Source organism: Ascaphus truei, chromosome 1, assembly GCF_040206685.1.
Source record: "Ascaphus truei isolate aAscTru1 chromosome 1, aAscTru1.hap1, whole genome shotgun sequence".
NCBI lineage: Eukaryota > Metazoa > Chordata > Amphibia > Anura > Ascaphidae > Ascaphus > Ascaphus truei.
In genome coordinates, this window is record NC_134483.1 from 365,260,177 (window position 1) to 365,281,459 (window position 21,283).

A 21,283-nucleotide genomic window follows, 5' to 3' on the forward strand; every position below is an offset into this window, starting at 1 on the left:
CGGGCTCAAACTCCCCCCGGCCGCGGGCTCAAACTCCCCCCGGCCGCGGGCTCAAACTCCCCCCGGCGGCGGGCTCAAACTCCCCCCGGCGGCGGGCTCAAACTCCCCCCGGCGGCGGGCTCAAACTCCCCCCGGCGGCGGGCTCAAACTCCCCCCGGCGGCGGGCTCAAACTCCCCCCGGCGGCGGGCTCAAACTCCCCCCGGCGGCGGGCTCAAACTCCCCCCGGCGGCGGGCTCAAACTCCCCCCGGCGGCGGGCTCAAACTCCCCCCGGCGGCGGGCTCAAACTCCCCCCGGCGGCGGGCTCAAACTCCCCCCGGCGGCGGGCTCAAACTCCCCCCGGCGGCGGGCTCAAACTCCCCCCGGCGGCGGGCTCAAACTCCCCCCGGCGGCGGGCTCAAACTCCCCCCGGCGGCGGGCTCAAACTCCCCCCGGCGGTGGGCTCAAACTCCCCCCCGCGGCGGGCTCAAACTCCCCCCGGCGGCGGGCTCAAACTCTCCCACTCCGTGTTACCGGAGCAGGAGGCGACAGGGCACAGTGTGGGGGGAATGGCGGCGCCGGACTATAGCCGCACAGAGCTTGGCGGCAGCTGAGCTGAGAAGCGCCCCTTGCTGCCTGTCGTGAGCCCAGCGGCGCATGTGCAGTTTAACCTGAGGCCGCAGCCAATCATTGCTCAGCCGGTGGAGTGGGCGGAAGAGAAGCTGGCATGATGCGGCGGCTGCCGCATATGTCAGCGGCCGTTAGGAGCGGCGACTTTTGGACCGGGTAGAACATAGCCCGGCCTGAACTGCCAGCACTGACGTCACATCCGTTTCATTTTCTATCTCCACAATCCATTATTGTCCCATTACGAATGAGGTGCCAATAAAGAAGTTTCACTTCAAAAACAGATAAAGTGGAGCCCTACAGGATACAGGATTTGAAACCAATTCTTTTAAAATATAATTTTCGTTGTTTTCATCCCAATGACACATTCTAGGGTGAAATTCTCTAGTAGTCTCCAATTATATTAAAATAGAGAAAAAAAGTAGAAAATACAAGTCTGGGCTTTTAAAAACCAAACAAAAAAAAAAAAAGTTAGCAAAAATGTAAGTTAACTTGTTCACTAAAAAGTGCTTTGTCCCCTCTGGCAGGAGATTGTTAAACATGTAGTCTTACGTATGATTGAACGTAAAGGTCCAACAGGTAATTGACGCACATGGGTTAAAAATTATTTTTGATCGCCAATTGCCCTTTGTTTTTAATTTATAACAGTGACCTTAAATGGGGGAGGGAAAAATATCTACCTCGTTTGCTTCATTATAAGGCTGGTTTCCTTATCTGAAAAGTAGGGGAGGAGACATAGCATTGAAGGGACTTAAGGCCAGCCTCACCCTCAGGGCATTTACGTGCAAAACATCTTCAAGATGAAAGTTAAAAAAAAAATTAAAAAGGATTTACAATTCTTTTATGCAATCACCCAATTTCAATCAATAGCACATAACTCGCTGACCTGAAGGCCAGTTACGCCCCATGTGGTGCGTTACCTGTGACCAAAGCTGTGTGTATTTTTATAGTCTGTGGTATTTATCCAGCAGTCACAAGTAAGCCTGCAGAACAGGTCTGCCAGTTACATTTCAAGAACCTTTCGAGTATCACTTTAAAAGAAAATGTTTCTTATAGTAGTCCCATTTTATAGCCCAAAGCTTTTAAGAGATGACCGTTTACAGCGGGGACGAGATCATTTGCATTTACCAAGTACATTTCAGATGCCGCAGAAACAGCCGAGCAGAATAACACAGTGCTGCAACGGTTGTAATAGTGAACTTGATAGATTACATAAACCATAGTCTGGCTTTCATTAAAAAAAGGAATTACTCGGGTAAACCTCTTCTGCTCTTGGTACAAGTCATTTGTTGAAACATGATCACCTACACACAAAGTACATAAACATGCTGCATGATCAGGATTACGCCCCTCAGCCGTAGGAGGCCCTGCAATGCACTTCTGATCTACCCAGCACAGTTCTAAGTGACTATATCCAGATGCACAAGTTAAAACTAAAACAAAAGTGGTTTCAAGTAACAGGATTTTGAGAAAAAGACAAAGATATTTCAGAATATTTGGGTGAAATGCTTAAACACAGGTTGTCCATCCATTCAACAATATGCAGAAAAACATGCACATGCTCACGTTATTTATCTATTGAGAACAGGCAAGGCGGCCTGCAATTTACTACAGCTCTTTCTGTACTAACCTAAAGTTCTGAGATAAAAGGTTCAGAAAGTTCTAAATTAGGGAGAAAAAATAAATAACAAGTGCTCCATAAATGGTCTTAATGATGTAGGAAAAAACATTCTATATTAAATCTCTACCAAAATCTGATTAATGTTTTAACTTAAATATTTATCATTCACAATATTAAACGTAACCCTGGCCCGGCTACAAAAATCAGCATTGCACAATGCTGTGTTATTTCAGAAGAAAATTCAAGATACTTACTACGTTTGCAAAAATATCTCCATTAACGTATTCATCCTTTGGCTCCTTAAGGCATTCTGCTTTCTGAAAATGAGCATCTACAATGCCATTATGCTCAATCTTGTCAGGTCCCATGTTTCCCACATTCACAGCAATGGGCTTTGCAAAAATCTTTGCCCTTTCTGTCCCTTTAGAACTTGTAGCACAGGTTACGGCAGCAGCAGAGCCAGAGGAGCGTGTTGAATTTGAAGAACTTGCTCTGTCGAGCTCATCTTGAGTGTGCTTCAATGCAATACTTCTGGGAACTTTACCTAAAGCATTTTTAGAATGGGTTGTGGCATGTGCAACTTGGCCGGGTAAGAGCTGCTTATTAATTGGTTGCTTATGGGATTTTGCAATAACCGCATCTGCTTTCAGGTCTTTGTCTACAACAGATTTTTTTCGTAGTGATTTGAGAACTGAAACAGGAGTTCTTGGAGATGCAACAGGTGAGGATGCATTAGACAATGACTGAGGTGATCTGGGAGAAAGTTTAGTAGCAGGCAACATGCAATCCTTTGCTTGTAACGGTGGTCGGGTCAACACCTTGGCCTTCACATTCTTGAAATTGGGTTTGGGAAAGCTTATAACTTCATTTTTCTTCGCTTTGCCATTTGCAGGCACTAAAGCAAGCTTTCTATTAATTGGTTTTGTCGTACCATTTCCAGAGCAAACTCTAAATGCTTCCAGCGCACTCACTTTCACGTCACCAGTGTCCGACTCGGCAAAATGCTTTTGCATGTTAACATTTTCAATAACTTCTTCCAATGTAGGAACAGAGAAGGTCATATTTTTGGATTCAGGTAAAGGAGTGGAAGTATATGCCTTGCAATCCGCTCCAGAACTTGGGCTAGCTATTAAAAATGTGTCGTCACAATTCTGCCCAGCTAGAGAGGTTAATCCAATTTTCGGAAAGTCTTTTTGCTCAAAAGATCCAGACTGTCTGGAGGACTGTAAAGAGTTAATATCTTCAACAAGGACACAATTTACTTTGATTTTAAGGCAAGCTCCCTCTATACATAAAACTGGAATGGTCTGCTTATGACTCGGCATTGGCAAAGTACAAAGGTTATTTTCATTAAGATCAAACCTGCTTTTCATGCCGTCATCCATTTTATCGGGGTGTGCAAACCGTTCTTCTCCAACATCTTCTGGTGTACTACATGTAACGGCATCCAGCTGCACTTCATTTTTCTCAGTTGTAAATACACTCATCTCTGGGGTTTGAGATATTTTGATGTGCACCTTTTCTTTGGCATCTCTATTATGCTGAGGCACTGCAAGATCATTAATGTCTTCTGTTGACTGTTCACCACCTTGACCTGGCATAGTGTTGGCCACCTTTGCCAATCCTGAACACATATCAATCGAAGTATTTGGTAATCCTGAACTTTCTAGTACAGAAGTACTGAGTGGCTTTTCAGAACCACTTGAAACAGAACTGTTTTTCCTCATACACATTTCATCACTAAACACTGAAGACATTGAAGACACATTTAAAGTAACTATATTTTTAGATGTTGCAGCCTCTGTACTCCCATCATCATTAACATGTTTGTTACGTGTTCTTGTGCTCATCTCTATATTATCCGATGCAACATATCCAGAACCCTCATTAGCTTCTTTGTTAGTCAACGCTGAAATCCTTGAGGTCTTTGTTTTGGTTAAATCTGCATCTGTTGATGTATGGATGGAAGGCACAGACTGATCCATCTGCAGGATGTGTTTATCTTTGAACTTTTCAGGCTCCTTGATTGTATAATGTGTACAGGTTTCGCTGATGGTTGGATAGGAACACAACAAATTACTTTGAGTCTGTAATGCCCCCATCTTCATAAAATCTACGGTTTCATCCAGCTCCCCTATTGTTACATGTGCGAGACTTAGAGTAGTTTTTGATACCTCCTCAGTCCCCAAATTTGAATTAGAACACAAAGTATAATCGACAGTCTCCTCCAGCTCAAGGGCATTGGTACAGAATAGTAAAGAATTGTTGCTGGCCTCATTTTCGCTCTTCCTATCCAATTTGGCATAATCTATCACTCCATCACCTTGGCCATTAACATTCATTTTACTCTCATATTTTGACCATATAGGAATATTTTCACCTGAGAAATTATTTCCATTATTGTCATCAACATACATGGGAGACTGCAAACCATTCTGTGTATTTTCCTCTGTGTTCTGCACATTCATCCTGGTATTGTTCCAGCTTTGCTTACTTCACTCAGGACATTTCAATTAAAAATCTATTTACAAAATGAGTTCTCTTTTAGTTTTTGTTATCCAAGCAGAAGACAAAACAATCCAGAACAGAAAACGTTTAATATCTGACACTGTAATTCCAGTTGTGGGTTTAACAGCATGTACCTGTAGTTACTCCAGTATTTTCATCTATAAAGCAAAAACACAAAAAGGTAAAATTAAATATAAACAAATACAATTTTATATTCTTAAACCAATGCTTTAAACAGCAGTAAAAAGTAATGCATTTTGGACCAAAAGCAACACAGTTCTATTTCTTTTACATTTCTTTGAAGAACTTTATGTACATTAATTATTGTTTACACTTAAATTAACTTTGAAACCTGTGTTCATGAAATGTTGCTTTTAAACTATCTTTCCAAACTCAGACATTAAGATTCCTATTTAACCGGTAAGAAAGTGGTTGTGTAATTTGCAAGACAGCAGTTGCTCTGTATTCCACATAATTGCAGGAAGTATCTAATAAGGTAGGACCTAGTAGTTCATGCATTCAATGAATGCCCTCGTTGTCTGCTACTGGTGTCCAGTGTCCACTAATCTGATAGTACATACATTTTACCAAGACACATTTAACTAGTAGTAAACTGATCAAGAGGTTATAAAAAAAGTCACTGTTTAAAACTTACCAACATAGGTACCAGACCTGCTCAATAACCCTGGTACACTGTTCGTTTAGGAAATACGTCAATTACAATTATGCAGATTCATTTCTTAACTTTGGTCATAAGATTCCCCTGGGTTCATGGTATACAATCCGATAGGAAGTCATATGACAAACTGGTTAAAACATGGCACATTTAACATATGCATTAGAGAGGAGAAATACATCCCCTTCACCTGAAACCATGATCACTTGATTTTTAAATGAATATATAATCATTTAAAAACTTGTTTTGCTGGAATATGCAACAAAATCAGATACAGGTTTTGCAACTAAAAATCATCAATGTATCAATTGTGTCACAGTTGCATAACATTATCAGACAGATAGAACTTAATAGATGCTCCAACACACGTGTTTAACAAAATCAAATAAAACCAAGATATTGTGTTGCATAATTCAGCGATCATTTCCTTTAATGCTGTTGCATGAGATCAGTAAATATCAGGTGCAGAGCATGCACTGTCCACCCATTGCAGTTATCCGAACATGGTAGCACTGCTTGTCGGTAGAGAAGGACACAGGCATGGCCCTTGTATGGAAATCTCATTACCGATTACCAACGGCCAAAAGGAGATCAGCAATCGATACTAGCAGCCAATTTGTATTGATCATTTCAACTGAGATCTTTAGAACAGAATTGGCCATTGCCACCTCTGGAGGTCACCTGCCTCAGTAGACCTATCTGCTGTGTATGCATTGGGCAGTGCAGAGAGGTTGCGAAAGTTCTGTGCACTAGAATTCTTTAACTCACATGTAATTTCTTTAAAAAAAATAAAATATATATATATCAATCTTAAACAAACCAATATTTTTTTCAAAGTGTTATATACAGTAGCAGCTAGTTTATCAGAACAATGATTTGCATTCATTTGCTTGGTCAAAAAGCTGAAATGAGGAAATGATCTTGCAGAGACCCCATGGCCGAGGTAAAGAGCATTGTTTCATGGCGTACATTTTTTTCCTTTTTAGTAGAAAAAAAAATTTTAATCTGCAGAGTGCCGTCATATTGGTTATGCTTATTTTCTGTTTTGCCCTTTCTTGCAACTCTAACCAGCAACAAAAACAAGAGCGTTCAACAGTCAAGTTTTCGTTCTATCGGTGCTTACATACAGTATGGTTGGAAGGGCAGGTAAAAATAACTTTAGCAAGTGGGTGTGCACTTATTTGGAAGTCCTGAGGCTAAAAGAACGAGTTTATGACGCAAGCGATGTTCAATATTTTCCATATAAATATAAATGGACAAACCAAATATATTCTTTGACAGAATCTTTCCATTTTAATTCTATCCGTGGTTTACTTTTATTTTTTTACGTAATGGTACAAAAATGTCAGTCCAAGCACTACAAAAAGGCTTACACAAACAAAAAACAAAAGTTGATTAAAAAAAAAAAAAGTTAAGAGTATGGACCAATATAAATCTTTCATTTCACATGTAAATGTGTCCTCAACAATAAAGCGGTCAGAACATCTATTATTTTTAAAGGACAGCCTCAAGAGGATAGAAACATTGAACACCGTGGCAAAACAACATTAAAAACTAAAATATGCCTTCATAAATTCAGCACTTAACAGTCAAATAATTGTGATACTTATTTTTTCAACATATATGCAGTAAGTAGGCTCATCACGTGTGTTCACCTATATGCCAAGTTTTAGTGTTTAAAGATCTTCTGGTATCATCTGCCCTCAGTAGTAACCATATTAAATATCAAGGGTAAAGGAAATATACAGTATTATACTACACGTACATATAGTTAAAACCCACTGCACCCAATACAGATTGAGATTTTTGGGGGAAGTCTAACAAAGATTGAAAGAAGGGAAACCGGGAGGGATGGGGAACCCCCCCCACCCCCATTTAAACTTCAGTTGATGGAAACCATCTCCAAATCACGCTGGACCTTAGTAACGTCATCATGTTCGTTCCCCCCACACACCGATCCCAAAGGGAATCCCCGGCCCAGTATTTAAAGGCCGACTTACACCTTTTAAGTTTAAAAGGGAGGAACCGCTCTAAAGTTTCAAATATCTTTGGAGATGTTCTTAGAGAGTCCTCCCCTCCAATGACAGAACTGGTGTTGTGCAGCACCACCGCGTGGCTTATGTCTGTAAATGTCAGGCAGCAGCAGCATAAAGATTAGAGGATTAAGGTGCAGTCCCTCCTACAACCAAAATGAACCAAGGATAGTAGCATGTTGGATATGGGTGACTGAACTTTTGCAAACTATTGTATTAAGTAGATTTGTAAACACCGTAGGCAAAGACACGGGATGGTTCTGATTTCCCCTAGCTACTGAAAGCTCCCTTTGTTTCTCCTTACAGTCTTTATTGTCTCTCTAACAGGGTCCGAGTGGGCTAAAGGCTGACAACCCCATATCCCCCGCCCGCCCCCCTCCATTCAGATGCCCAGGTGAAAATATAAATACATTTTGAATTCCACCTCACCCACAATTCCCCCCTTCAAATAGACAAAATGTTTTTTTTAAAAGAATATTTAAGGAAGACCACTAAATGTTTAAATAGTTTAAGATTTTTTTTTCACACAAAAAAACAGGGGCTGCATCTTTAATACATGATTTGGGAAAGGGATACAAACACTGTTCTTTGTAGAAAACCAAACTGCTACTCTAGAAATGTTGGGAGTATCAAATACGTAAAAATTACATTCTTTCAGATTTGTGAAACTGTAATCCTATTACAATTCAATATTATCTCCATGGAAACTTAACACATGACCAGACATACTTTCTATTTAAACTAAAGCATTCCCACAGTCCAGAATTCTTGTGGCTATAGCCACTATTTTTGTCCCTTTCATATGCATTGAGCTGAACTCTCAGCTTGGGGAAAGCTGGTATATAGTATATTAAATGGGGCCAATATAACCACTATATACACTTATATTTTGTTCTGCATTGGAAGATCTAATGCACTTTACTGCCAATGTAGGTTTACAACAGCAGAACATTTTGATGGTAAGCTCTTTGGAACAAGTAGTCCTTTCATAAGTTTACTTTAAAATTGTGGGGGGTTTTTTGTTTGTTTGTTTTTAACCCTAGCATCTGATCTATAGTTCCATATACTGCACAGTGTTTGGCTATTTATAGGTACGCACCTTTGTACATAAGTGATATGTAAAAACAAACATGCGTAGGGCCAACAATCAAGTTGAATATTACATGTTTATTACAGAAGATCAACGTTTCGCAAGACAACTAGAAACAGTGACGGGACATATCCATATAGATGTATCTATACATTACACATATATACAATCAAAGCAAGAGGACGCTGCGATCCTCAAGTTTAGAGCTGCAAGTCTTGCTATGATAGTCTCCCAGGAAAGCAAAGGGCTATTTACGTAGAAAAAAAAAATCATACTTAAAATTTAAGTTTAACTTAATTGCTTCCATTGTGTACAAATTTGGGAGATCAAAGAATGCTGTTGGGAGAAGAAACTATAAACCTGCTTAACATAATTACTGTAGGAAGCTATCCAGGGGGGAGGGGGGAACAAAACACACCGTGTTTATGCAAGCACTTTCATTTACTGTATTTATCTAAATAGGGATCACACCTTTCCTTATGCATTATGAACTGGGAAACAGTTAAACTAATCTATGCCAACCAGTTCATGATTACTAAACTGGTCGCTGAAGCAGCGACTTTGGGCAATATAACTATTGCCTGTACTTTTAAGTGTCCTGACAGTTTTGGCTACTACGTTTGCCAAGGTCTTTAGTACTCTATTGCTACCAAAGTAAGGAAGAAAAAAATAAGTGTGTCAAAAGCACACTGTTCTAGTAACCCAATTTTTTGTACCCATTGCCTGGGAAGCCAAATTAGCAGAGGTTTCTCTCCTTATGGAACTTTTACTCTTATGCCAAGTTAACACGACGTCAATTCTGTGGACACCCAACTACACACAAACCGTACCTTCTTCAGTTCTAAAGTATCCAATGTAATAGATGTACAAGGGCACTGCGGATTTTGAATCAAAGAATTTATTGTGCCATAGAAACGTTTCAGCCTGCTGGCCTTTCTCCAGTGAAGTGGCATGCCGAAACGTTGTGTTTCTATGGCACAATAAATTCTATATATGATTGCCCTTGTCCATCTACTGTATTACATTGGTTGATTTGCAGTTCTTCACTGGGACTAGGAGCACCGGTAAATATATCAGTACTTATTATATACTTTTGGTGTGCAGCAAACATCTTGAATTTTTTCATCTCAAGTACCAATGCTTACACATGTACATTAAAAAAGTGCACGTTATTAATGTATAAAGGTTCGCCCACTCAGATACTGCATTGAAATTGCCATGTTAGCATTAGTTTGGGGCCTTTACTTGAAACATCGAGAGGATTGGGAATTACAAAAAAAATAAGGCTACATGGAGTTCTTTGAGAGATCGTTATTTTGCGCTAAACGTTTTAAATATTACATGTATACACAACAGACGTTACAAAATATTTCCAGACAGGCAACACACACAGGGAAGGGAATCAAGACCCTTTAGTGTACGCACAGTATAAAATTATACCGATTCTGCTTCAGGTTAAAAAAAAAAGGAACAAAATAAGGCATACAAAGGGAATAAATCCATGGCATTAAACAATTCCCCAAAAATGAGTCACAACTGAACTGTGGTTTATAAAGTCAAATAATTATCCAATTTTGGTGGGTAGAGCTTAAAAAAACAACAAAGAGTAATTGAATCCAGTGACATAAGGCAAACAAATAAACTGCAGCAAGGAAACCCAAGAGTGTTAATGATCCAGAATACATTGTATTTGACTTAGCAGTGGAGCAGTGCTTTTAAATATAATGTATTTATTGCCTTTAAGTTGCGTGCTTGCTGGAGTATTTGCAGAATCACTAACAAGCAGGAAGATTTGTAAAGCTTTGTTCAATAGGAAATGAATTTTACTGTGTTTTAAGAAAAAAAAAGAGACCGCTTTGTAAAGCATAAGTACAGACACCTAAAACCACCACATATCAATTTCTTCAGCCATCCTATTTATAAAGTAGCTGCAATAAATGCAAACAAAAACATCATTTATAAAGAAACTACTGTATTAGCTGTGCACATTATACACGGCAAGTATGTCACACAAATATTAAAAGATACTTCAGTGGCATTGTGCAAAAGGCTTCTCGTAGAACTGTGGAAAATGCTTTAGGTCTGATCACTCCAGTACGTGGTACATGAAGAACAGGGAGATAGATGCTTGCTACAGCAGGCACAGCCTGGCTAGTGTTGGAATATGCGCCTTCACTGTATGCTATACTACTTGCCACTGCTGCAAGAACAATGCAGGCAAGCTCCATCCTGCATACTTCTGCCTCCTTACCTTACCCTGCAGTAGCCAAGCTGTGCTGGTGAACCAGTGACCCAAGTGCGGAGAAGTCCCTCCTTCAGCATATTAAGATACATGACTACAGCAATAAGCGACTGGGATGGACTTCCTTCTGTCAATCACCAACAATCCCTTCATAGAGGTAGCATAGGAATACAGTCCCTGGAGGTGCCTAGTGACTGGCCAGAAGAATGGATGGGAAGCCTTTGGAGAAGTAATGGATTCAGTGTCTAAAGCTCGTCTACTTTGGTCACAAAGGAATGAGCAGCAGTGTATTGCTCAAAGAAGGGAGAGGGCTCTATATTTGTAGTGCGTGCCTGTCGAACAAAAAGTAATAAAACAGGTTCCCCAAAACATCGCATCATAGTATCAAAGATGCAACATAACCCAGGCTTTCACAAGAGAAATATACTCATACGACCTGATATAGGAGTTATAAAAGCCAGATCTTTCGGTAAAGATTGGCAGGATGAAAATTCATAAGAATGCTCTAAACTACTTTCACTACTGTTACCTTTACTGAACAAAGGAAATAAGAGACACTTTTCCTTGTGGCAGGAGAGAGCTGTGGCATCCCACAAAATAGCTACAGACCAACACATGCCAAAGCTCAACTTGGCAAACCTAATTATGTTTGTTTATGGTTTGTTTAGCAACTCAAAACTAGTTTGATTGAAAAAGGTGATGGGATGTGTCAAAGCATAAAATATGGAGGGAAATTTAATTACCAAACAAATAATGTGGCATGTTATTATAAACTCTAAAACGGTTTACAAAAATAGAGGTTAAAAAGTTATATCGCAACAAAATCTTACTGTAGTAATAGCCGTTTTCTGCTTGGTCTGAAAGAGGAGAAAGGGATACAGTATGATCACCCACGTATAGGTTGGCACAAGGAAAGAAATATAAAGGGATAAATCAGAGTGATAAAGTGCCTTGAAAATAGTAAAAGTGAACAGAGGCATGTTTAACAAGTTAAAATGTAGATAAGACACCCCCACAAAAAAGGGGGACAAATTTTTTTTTAAAAAAAAGGAGATATATATATATAAATATAGTGAAGGGTGCAAACTTTTTGAAACACACCCAAAATAAAATCTGGCTGGAACGGTGGTTAAAATGAGCAATACATCAAGAAACACTAGTCCTATGAAAAGGGCTCTCAAAAAAGCAAGTACGGGCATGTGTATCCAATGACAAACAGCCTTTCGTTCATAAACCAAGGGTAGAAATCTTTAAAATAAAGCAACTGCAAATGCCAAACTTAAGACAGGACACACAAATTGAGTTTTCTGGGGTAGAATCAACGTTTTATCCTTTGCTCTTCATAATCGCGTACATTTATAATGGGAGTCACACCTTGGCAAAGAAAGATTGTATGCAATGCTTCAGGAAGCAGATTTAATGTGCGAATGCAAAGTTGTCGAAACAAGACAGGCTCCAAAGTACAGGCTGGAAGCAGGAAAGCTAAACCTGAAGAAAAAATGCATGGCTGTCCAATAATGACATGAACTATGTATTGTGGCTTGTCAAGGCCAGGGGAAATCCACAAGCTTTATGGGCAGTTGAATTGGATAACAAAAATTAGAAAGTGGAGTAAACCTGCAGTCATCCGGTTTACGATGCGATTTATGATACGTTTATGACACGATCTTCCAAGCAACCGTGCTGCTTAGAGCAGAGAGCGTTTACTCCACAGCAGTGGCCATGTATCTTGCAACATTGAATAGACAAACAGCAGCAACCTCACTTAAAGTGATGATTCTTTTACCAACATCAAGATTAGAAAACCAAAAGCTTGCCAGTTTAAAAACGGTTCTTCATGCCTCATTAGGGTTGCCAGGTGGCTTCTTGAAAAATACTGTAAACAATGGTGACACACACACACACACACACACACACACACACACACAGCTCCATGCTGTTTCCGCTTCTTTGGCCCCACCCTCAGGATCCTGGCACCTCTTGATTGGAGGCTGCTGGGTAATGCAGCCAATCCGGATGGAGGAAGCTGCCCAGCCCCCTAGAAACATCCCTACTCGCTCCCTGCACATGGGAACCCTGTGGACCCCCCCAAGCCTGTCACACCACTATGTCCAGGGAGGTAATACATGTCCAGTATTGCCTCTAATTTGTTTTACTGGACAGGGTGTCCAAATACAGGACAGTTCGGTTCAATACTGGACACCTGGCAACTCTACGCTTCATTCCTTACTTGTCACATACAGTTGCAATTTACAGTCTATGCAAACATCTGCAGTAACTGTTGTGATTGTGTTGAAATGAGTTTGATTAGTACAAACCTAGAACTTTAAAAAGTTATCAGAAGATGCTGTCTTCCTTAGTAAGAACACTATATTAAAAGTAAGATCATACATCAAACTGATATTGAGGGAAATATTTGTATGACAACTTTCATTGGACCAACCTAACGACCTTACAGATGATCTACATGAGCAAACAGATCAGGCCACTCAGAGGTTCCTGTAAAACAATTCTTGCACAACAGTGGACACCATAGCTTTGCACCTTCAAAAAGGAGGTTGTTTGTCAAAATACCAGTCTCAAAGAAATTACGGAACTAAAAAGTGCACACGTTAACCTGGAGAGAGAACTCTATAAAATGATTGCTAACAATCCATGCATCAAGAGCTACGTTTTGTAATCGCTGTAAGAACTGACCCCAGCAGGCATTGTAATCTTAAACCTCATGAATGATTCATTCATACCCTGGATATGTGAGTACTGTAGAAAGGAACCTGTCTTCTAATGATACAGCCAAGAAAATAAACAGAGGACAAAAACTCCCCACTTCGCTCGTGCCATATTTCCCATTAAAATGCAGACTGCAGAGATTGTATACATAAAACAGGTTCACAATCTGCATTAATATACACACATACATAGATGTCACAACACAAATGAAGGCTGGAAAAATACAAATGCTGAGCTTTAAATTAATTCTCATTACACCTTGGTCAAGTGCAGTTTAGAGCACACAAGCAGCAGAACGCATCTATGTGGTCTACTTCTTAATCACACAAGAGTAGACTGGAAAATAAGCATATACAGCATGGGTGGCCAACAGTGCAAATTACAGGAAAGTATCAAATCGGTTGAGCAGCATTGGGAAAAAAACATAAACAAAAACAAAACCTGCAGTGATCATTTAAAATGCACAATAATCAGTCATATTTAAGATGAATGCCAAAGTTATTTAATATCTATTCCCAAAGCAACTGAAAACTGCCTGGGAAATTACCACCAACATATATGGGGGGTACACTAATGTATGACCATATTCTTTACAATTGCAGGGGTCCGCAGCAGCGTGATCGCTCCTGGAGCCAGAATTTTAAGTACAAAACGAGTGAAGTACCTGGCACGCTTCGGGTTAATACCATTCTTCAATACGTCAATTGGAAGTAGTTCTTCCAGTAGGGGCAGATAGTAATGATTAACAATAGTAGGAAAATAAATCCAACAATTATTCACAAAGCTATCGGACCTATACCACACAGGGTATGCTCATTTCGATCATTCGGCTTCAGGGGTATTCTAGAACATTTGTGACTAATCCATGATTCCTTGTTGTTATACCCCTCTTCAAATTAATATAATATATAGAATTATGTCCAAGATGTTTTAATCTATGGTTATTCTACTGATCAGAATTGAACATGAACAGATATTTAGAAGTATTTTGGAACCTGAATGCTGGGGCAAATATAAACTTTTAAGGATCCCCTACCCAGTGCCTCTAGAAGTGTAAGGAAATAGGACAGACACGTAGCATGGGCCCCAGAGTCAGTCAAACAACAAAAAGGGACACAAGGGATACTGAAAATGAAGTCAATTGTATTACACTTGGGGCAGAGATTGCCTAACCTCTGATGCAGGTTATTCTACCTCTATCCCCATTGACTTTCAAGAGAAACCACATCATTCAGGGGGGGGGGCGAAGAGGGGCATAACTTTGCAGCTTCCTATTGGACAATTAATGGGCACCATCTTTGATGACAAGTACCAAATGTATTGTATTACGCCACATCTCTAGAAACCAAAGTCCTGTGTAGCATTGTATCCATCTTCTATTAAGAGCCTGGTTATTTGAATCCTAGAAAACTCGTTCCGTAAGAATTTTTTTCCCCAAAGACAGACAAAATTACCTTACACAATTGGAACAATATGTTCCTTTAAGAACATCCAGAGGCTAATCTGACTAAAGCAAATGTAATTGTAAAAGCAATCATTTACAAACTCAACTCATTTTTACCCAACCTCATTGTTAAAGTTCAAAGAATTAAAAGTCAAATGCAGGAAACCCAAAGAGCAAAAAGATGACGACCATCGAACAAAATAGTGGATTTAAACCATGAAAATACTCCAAAAAAAAAAAAAAGTACAGTATTATGGCAAGGAAATATACTCCATGTGGATGGAGCCCTGACAGGCCTGTTACTTATTGTTTGCTGGTCTGTGATTAAATAATGGGTTGCAGGCACAGTTCTTGTCAGGAGTTTACATTTGTTTTATATCCCGGATAACTACATTAATTGTTTGGAGGGTGGCCATGCTTGTACATATCTATAGGGTTCTATCAATATATCTGATTGTATGCAAGACACAGGGAATTTATTGGACATATTTAACAGACTAATGGTAATCAGAAATGCATAGATTGTTTTCCTTTTCCAAAGTGCTCATGCAATCAAAAAAACGTTCATCTTTGGGGACTAGTTTCTCAGGGATCAGACAGAGAATCACTGATCTATGTATTAATCATATACAAGCAGTCCTCTGTTATCCAACGGAATCCATTCTGGAAAGTAGCGTTGGATAGTGAAAGTGTTGTAAAGCGAGTCCCATGTTAATCATCCATGATAAGCATCAGATAAGGCATTCCGGCGTCAGAAAACGTCCCCATAGGATTGCAATGTGAAGTGTCGGATATGCAGTCTGTCGTAAAGTGAAGCGACGGATAACGAAGACTGCCTGTATTTATTCAGGCAGAACTTGATTCACATTGGCCATTGGCTTTGTAGTAAAGAACTTACCAGAACTCCCTCCTACTGTCTCTGTACGTTCTCCCTACCTACCAATTAGACTGTAAGCTCCTCGGGGCAGGGACTCCTCTTCCGAAATGTTACTTTTATGTCTAAAGCACTTATTCCCATGATCTGTTATTTATATTATCTGTTATTTATTTGATTACCACATGTATTACTACTGTGAAGCGCTATGTACACTAATGGCGCTATATAAATAAAGACATACAATACAATACAAAGAGAAGATTTTTTTTCCCATGTGTATGTGCATGTAAACTCTGGAAACAAGCTGCATGTGAAGACTGAACATGCTCTTATATTTAGATGCTGTTCAGGTGGGCACTAACTAGCCTGTAGTCTTATACTCCTTTAAGCACCAAGAGAAGCACCAACTGTGTAGGGCGACACGTGATTGTTTTGTAACCCCCTTTCCACGGCTACGAATGGTGTCACATCAGATTAGTCCACAAAAACAGTTGCGCGATCTCTCAGTCATATAGATGGTGCGTGGGTAAGTGGTGGCTGGATGGTGGATCAAAGCGCAGTATAGAAATGAGCGTCAGGAACTTTTCTAAAAGATTTATCAAGTAGCTGTCCAAAGAGGAGTTTACATTGGTAGACACAAACACAATACACGTGACAAAGTAGAAGAGCTCAAGGAAATTATCGTCCCGTAGACTAGAGACAGAAACATATACAAGAATTACAGTGAGGACCCTAGTCAGAAATCTGAAGAACCTGCTTCTAAAACAAAGGATGGTGATGGATCTAGATATATTTGTGCTTCCTATGGTTACTCCATTGGTTACAGGGTACAAAAAGGGAGGGGCAAACAGAGTGATCCCACCCAGTTAAGTCCTTAAGGCAGTTTAACCCTTTATAGAAATCAGTAGCCATCCATGAGGGGACTACAGTTACTACCCTGGGTTAGTGGAATGCTGCAACAAGTATACTAAAAAAATAATTATAATGTGGGAAGGGCTAAGGTAACTTTTTCAACCAATCAAGCAATTAACTACTTTCACTAATTGACATGCGTAAAAAGCTTCTCAGGTTAAACACAATAGATTTAAATAGACCTCTGCACCAATTAGTAGTTTAGTTTTTCACTCTGCCCAAAAGGAATGGGATATTAGTAAGAACCAGCAGACAGTAATTAGTTAATAAGGACTACAATAGAAGGAAGACTGACAGGACCACCAAACTAAGGTATTCTATGGGGCAGAGTCAAGCATCTGACCAAGCCTCAACTTTAATGGGAGTTAACACAGATCAAGTGCACTAACCCACAACAGCACTTTATAAACCTGCCCATATTTTCCTACCAAAACTACTCTAACTGAAGCATCACGAACCAAAGTGTTTTCTTTTTTTTTGTTTTAATTGTGGCCACGCACCAAATCACATTCAAAATTAATTCCTGAAAGCTTAGGTGCTGACTTATTCATAGTTTTTCTATTTCTGGTAATAAGTTACTTTCAACTAGCAAATATGTCTTTTTCGGCATTAGAGAATATTAACTCAGTCACAGCAAGTTTAAGGTGTACAAAATGTCTTCAAATTACTTAGTTACTTAATTGTGTTTAGTCTGTCACGTTAGATTGAATTTTAAAATGAAAATTTTTGTAACGTAGTATCACTTAATTCCTCAAACACTTCTTACATGCAGTCTTCCTCTTTCAAACAGTCTGCAATGCACCATAGCACCAACCATCCTTGTTCAAGTCCCAATAGACTTCATTTCCTTTCACTGTACGCAGCCACATACATTCACATAGACACTGCAACAGAAAAACACTAACTTACCTGTACGTCCGTATACTGTACCATAACAGAACAAAAAAAGTGCTTCACAACAGCCAGAAATTGTTCAGTCACAACAGCTACGGGTCCTTTAAGTGAAATATGTTAATATTTCCTCTTAAATCAACAAATCCAAGGCAGTCAGAGCAGCATCCAGGCCAAGCTTATGGACTTTGTTTTCAGACTGTAAAAGAATTTCCTTCAGACTCTGCCAGCATTAGTCATGCCCGTTGCCAGAATATTTAGTGTACAAGCTCCCCTGTCCTACAAATAATGTTTTTCCATCCCTCATCAAGGTCCACAATGATGAGCGGCAGAGAGCTCACTGACAAAGTGGGCAACTGCTTAGCCTATCCTTGTCGGAGCAGAGGGGGAGGGACTCGGAGGCCAGGCATATCAGCATTCCCAGTTGCCTAGCGAGCACATAGATCATTTTGAAAGAAAGCATGAATGAAAAAAAAAAAAACACATTTGTAAAGATCATAGCTCTCCCATTTCTTTCCTCCTGCCTCTTTCATATAGAGACCACCACTGCTCCAGCTTCCAAGTCAACTGCATCTAATTATAATCTGCCTTGTACAGTCTTGCAAAGAGGATGCAGACAAAGCAGTTTTACTGCACTTTTACCACCCACAACTCCCTAGTACTTGGCACAACAGCACATTAAGAGTACGCAAAGTAAAAAAAAAAGGTGAATGCAGCACTGAAACAATGTTATATAGGATCGCCTCAGCTAACTGAAACCAGTTGTTGCTTTATAAGGCTACCCCCAGGGGTACACCCCTTTTTGTTTTTAGAACTCAAATTTTCTTGAAGTTTTTGACATGTACCAGTACATATTTTCATATCCATAAACACAATTGTTGTACAAATGATATACATACAGAAATGATACCAGTCATTTTATACTCTTACATGCAGATAGGCATGCATTTAGCAACACCTATTTAAACTTCATGGGAATGTGTACCTTTCGTGTTGTATTTTAAAAGCTTTATGGTTTATATAGAATTTAAAAAATGAAAAATATTTTGCTTCATTACTTCGAATGATAAAATTGCTACCCTTCATACAATACATTCCTAGTGATAATAGAAATTAACGCATAAAACTGTAGTTTATGGGCAGCACAACAATACAAAAATAGAATATGAACACACGTTGGGGAGGGACCCTCCTGGTTTCCATTACTTTTTAAAATGTCCTTGGTAAATTATTCCTAACCGGTATGTACCGTATCTTTATTCATATTAATAAAGGGGGGAGGGGGGACATGTTCAATTGATAAGATCCCACCAGTCTACTTTGATGACTTCACCTATATCTGGAAGGAGCAGCATTTACATGAGTCAAGTAAATCTTGCATGTTGAAGCATAAATACTGTACCTATAACAGAACAGTTAGAGGACTGCAAAGTAATACAAAGTAAACACTTCATGTCTGCTAGTGAATCAGGTTCTACAATCATAACAACTACTGGACTAAGATGGGGGAAATAAACAAGGTGTGTAGTGTGCCAGGTTTATCACAGTATAAAGTTCAGTAGCCTTAGATTGCAGAAAGAGGTGCAGCCAGAAAGCATTATTTGAAAAATTCTTAATGAATGGAACAAAGCAAAACTCTGTCCAACTTTGAGGTTAAATAGAGAAGGAAAAAAAAAAAAAATAAATAAAATTGTTCATACGCTGTAATTTTCCTTGCCTCAATTCCTTCCGTGGCAGTGGCACACTTATATAAAGCTCCACCTCTGTCCAAGATGAGGAAGAAAAAAAAAACTCTGCAGGTAGTACCTCCTATAAGTAGTCCCTCCTACCTGCAGGCCGTCTCTGGTTTTCCCATCAGCTGAAAAAGACATTAGCATAAAGAACACATTAACAACTGAGGGGCAGAGAAGATATGACCATAACCAGTGAAGTATTCCAGGAAAAGAAAATGACTGAGTATGAAAACAATTTTCCTTTACATCCCATGGCAGTGGGCACACATGGGGCCAGCCCATAAAGTATTGAATAAGGGGAGGAGAAAAATAACAGTCACAAACGTGTAGCTGAAAATATTCAAGTTATATTCAAATATTCAAGTTACTACAGCATGTAGCACCTTCAAAGCCTGCACATCTAAGAATAGGTATAGCCATGGCTGGTCCAGACTATCTTTCTGCCTTCCTGTCACATAAGTTCTGATTGCTACAGACAGTGACAGGCTACCCTGTGGGGTTAACCCCCCTCACGCAGCCTCCCTGAGTGGCAGGAGAGGTGGTGACATGGGTCTGTGTTGCAGCCAATCATGGTGCAGACCCTGCGCCCTCCCCTTTTTGCATTAGGGAGGACGCATTCCAAATTATAGGGTCAGTCAAGCACTTTCCCTCCTGGGGTAAGGAGTGAAGTCCAGCTCTTCCCCTCCTGGGGCTGAGTGGACCAAGATCTGTGCATAGCACAAGGCCTCAACATTTTCTGCTGACTCGCACCATCCAAGGGTCTGGAACCCATTCTCCACAAGGATGCAAATGCTGTAATACACCTGCAGTGGCTGCACCAAATAAAGATCCTTTTTATATATTTCTGACTAAGTCACGGGCTGTTGGACAGAACTATAGCAGAAAAGACTGCCATGGTAGGGACTGCCTCCAGCTCTATTGGAGCCTACAGTGACTGGAGGCGCTGTCACCAATGAAAAGAACCTGAGGATCACCAAAAGCCTGTCCTGTTCCCCACAACATTGGGGAAGCTCATCTCTCCTGGACCCTCACAGGTAACCAGCACCACAACTGGGATCCAATTTGAGCACAATCCAGTAACCTGGAGCCTGCAATACAGAAACAGGTTACGCAGATGTTACAACATAACCGATAACACAGTACACAGACGACTAACCCATAATCTCCACTGTTTACAGCGATCATGAGTAAGTTACCATTCTTCCAACTGAAGAATAAGACCCCTACTTAAAATATTTGGGGTCCGGCTTCTTTACTACCCGCCCATCAAACAACTTGGTCCAGATGTAGTACACCTTTGGAGGACCAGGACACTGCCTAATTTCCACCCTGTCTTTATAGATACAGGTACCCACTAGCCATTCTTCCATGATGGAGCAGATTTTAGAGACTCGTTTATAAAGATCTTATCTGAAGTTTTAGACTTAAGATACTCCCAAACAGCCTGCTTGAGCCAATCATGACGGTTGTTTTCTATCTCTTCCATGATCGGCTCGGGTACATATGGAAAAGTATAACCATGAGACTGCCAGTAACGATATAATATGGCCCTGTCAGCTCTACTGACCTTTAATATTTTGCGGTCAGCTCCTTGACCAGGCAGCACCCAAAATGTTGGCTCACTGAGTTCTACCTCCTGATAGAAAATGGAGAGTCCCTTCTGTACTCACCCCCAAATTAATCTCGCCCACCCTCTTAAGAAGAGCTTCAGCTATTTCCTCAGGTGACAAATTACCTTCCTCCCACCAGTGGTCCACGAGAGGACCATCCACCAGCAGTAGCAGGGTCCTGTTTAAACTGGCAGCGTAGCCATGAAATATCGGGTCACACCACTTAAGAGGATCCCCGGACTGATGTTCTATGTGTAGACTACTGGACCTGGTGTCCATCTGGGAGGACACACCAGAAGTAGCGGACTGGT

The 21,283-nt window shown here is 40.2% G+C and overlaps 1 protein-coding gene across 1 annotated transcript in view; it reads right to left on the reverse strand.

Moving 5' to 3' along the window:
• LOC142499260 (microtubule-associated tumor suppressor 1 homolog) overlaps positions 1-18,074 on the reverse strand; it is a 99,387-nt gene extending 81,313 nt beyond the window's left edge. Inside the window, exons 1-2 of the mRNA XM_075608400.1 lie at positions 17,648-18,074; positions 2,481-4,892 (exon numbers count right to left, since the gene is read on the reverse strand). Coding sequence (XP_075464515.1) covers positions 2,481-4,694 — 2,214 coding nt within the window. The 5' untranslated portion in view covers positions 4,695-4,892; positions 17,648-18,074. The remainder of the gene's footprint in view (positions 1-2,480; positions 4,893-17,647) is intronic.
• Between the last annotated feature and the right edge of the window lie 3,209 nt (positions 18,075-21,283).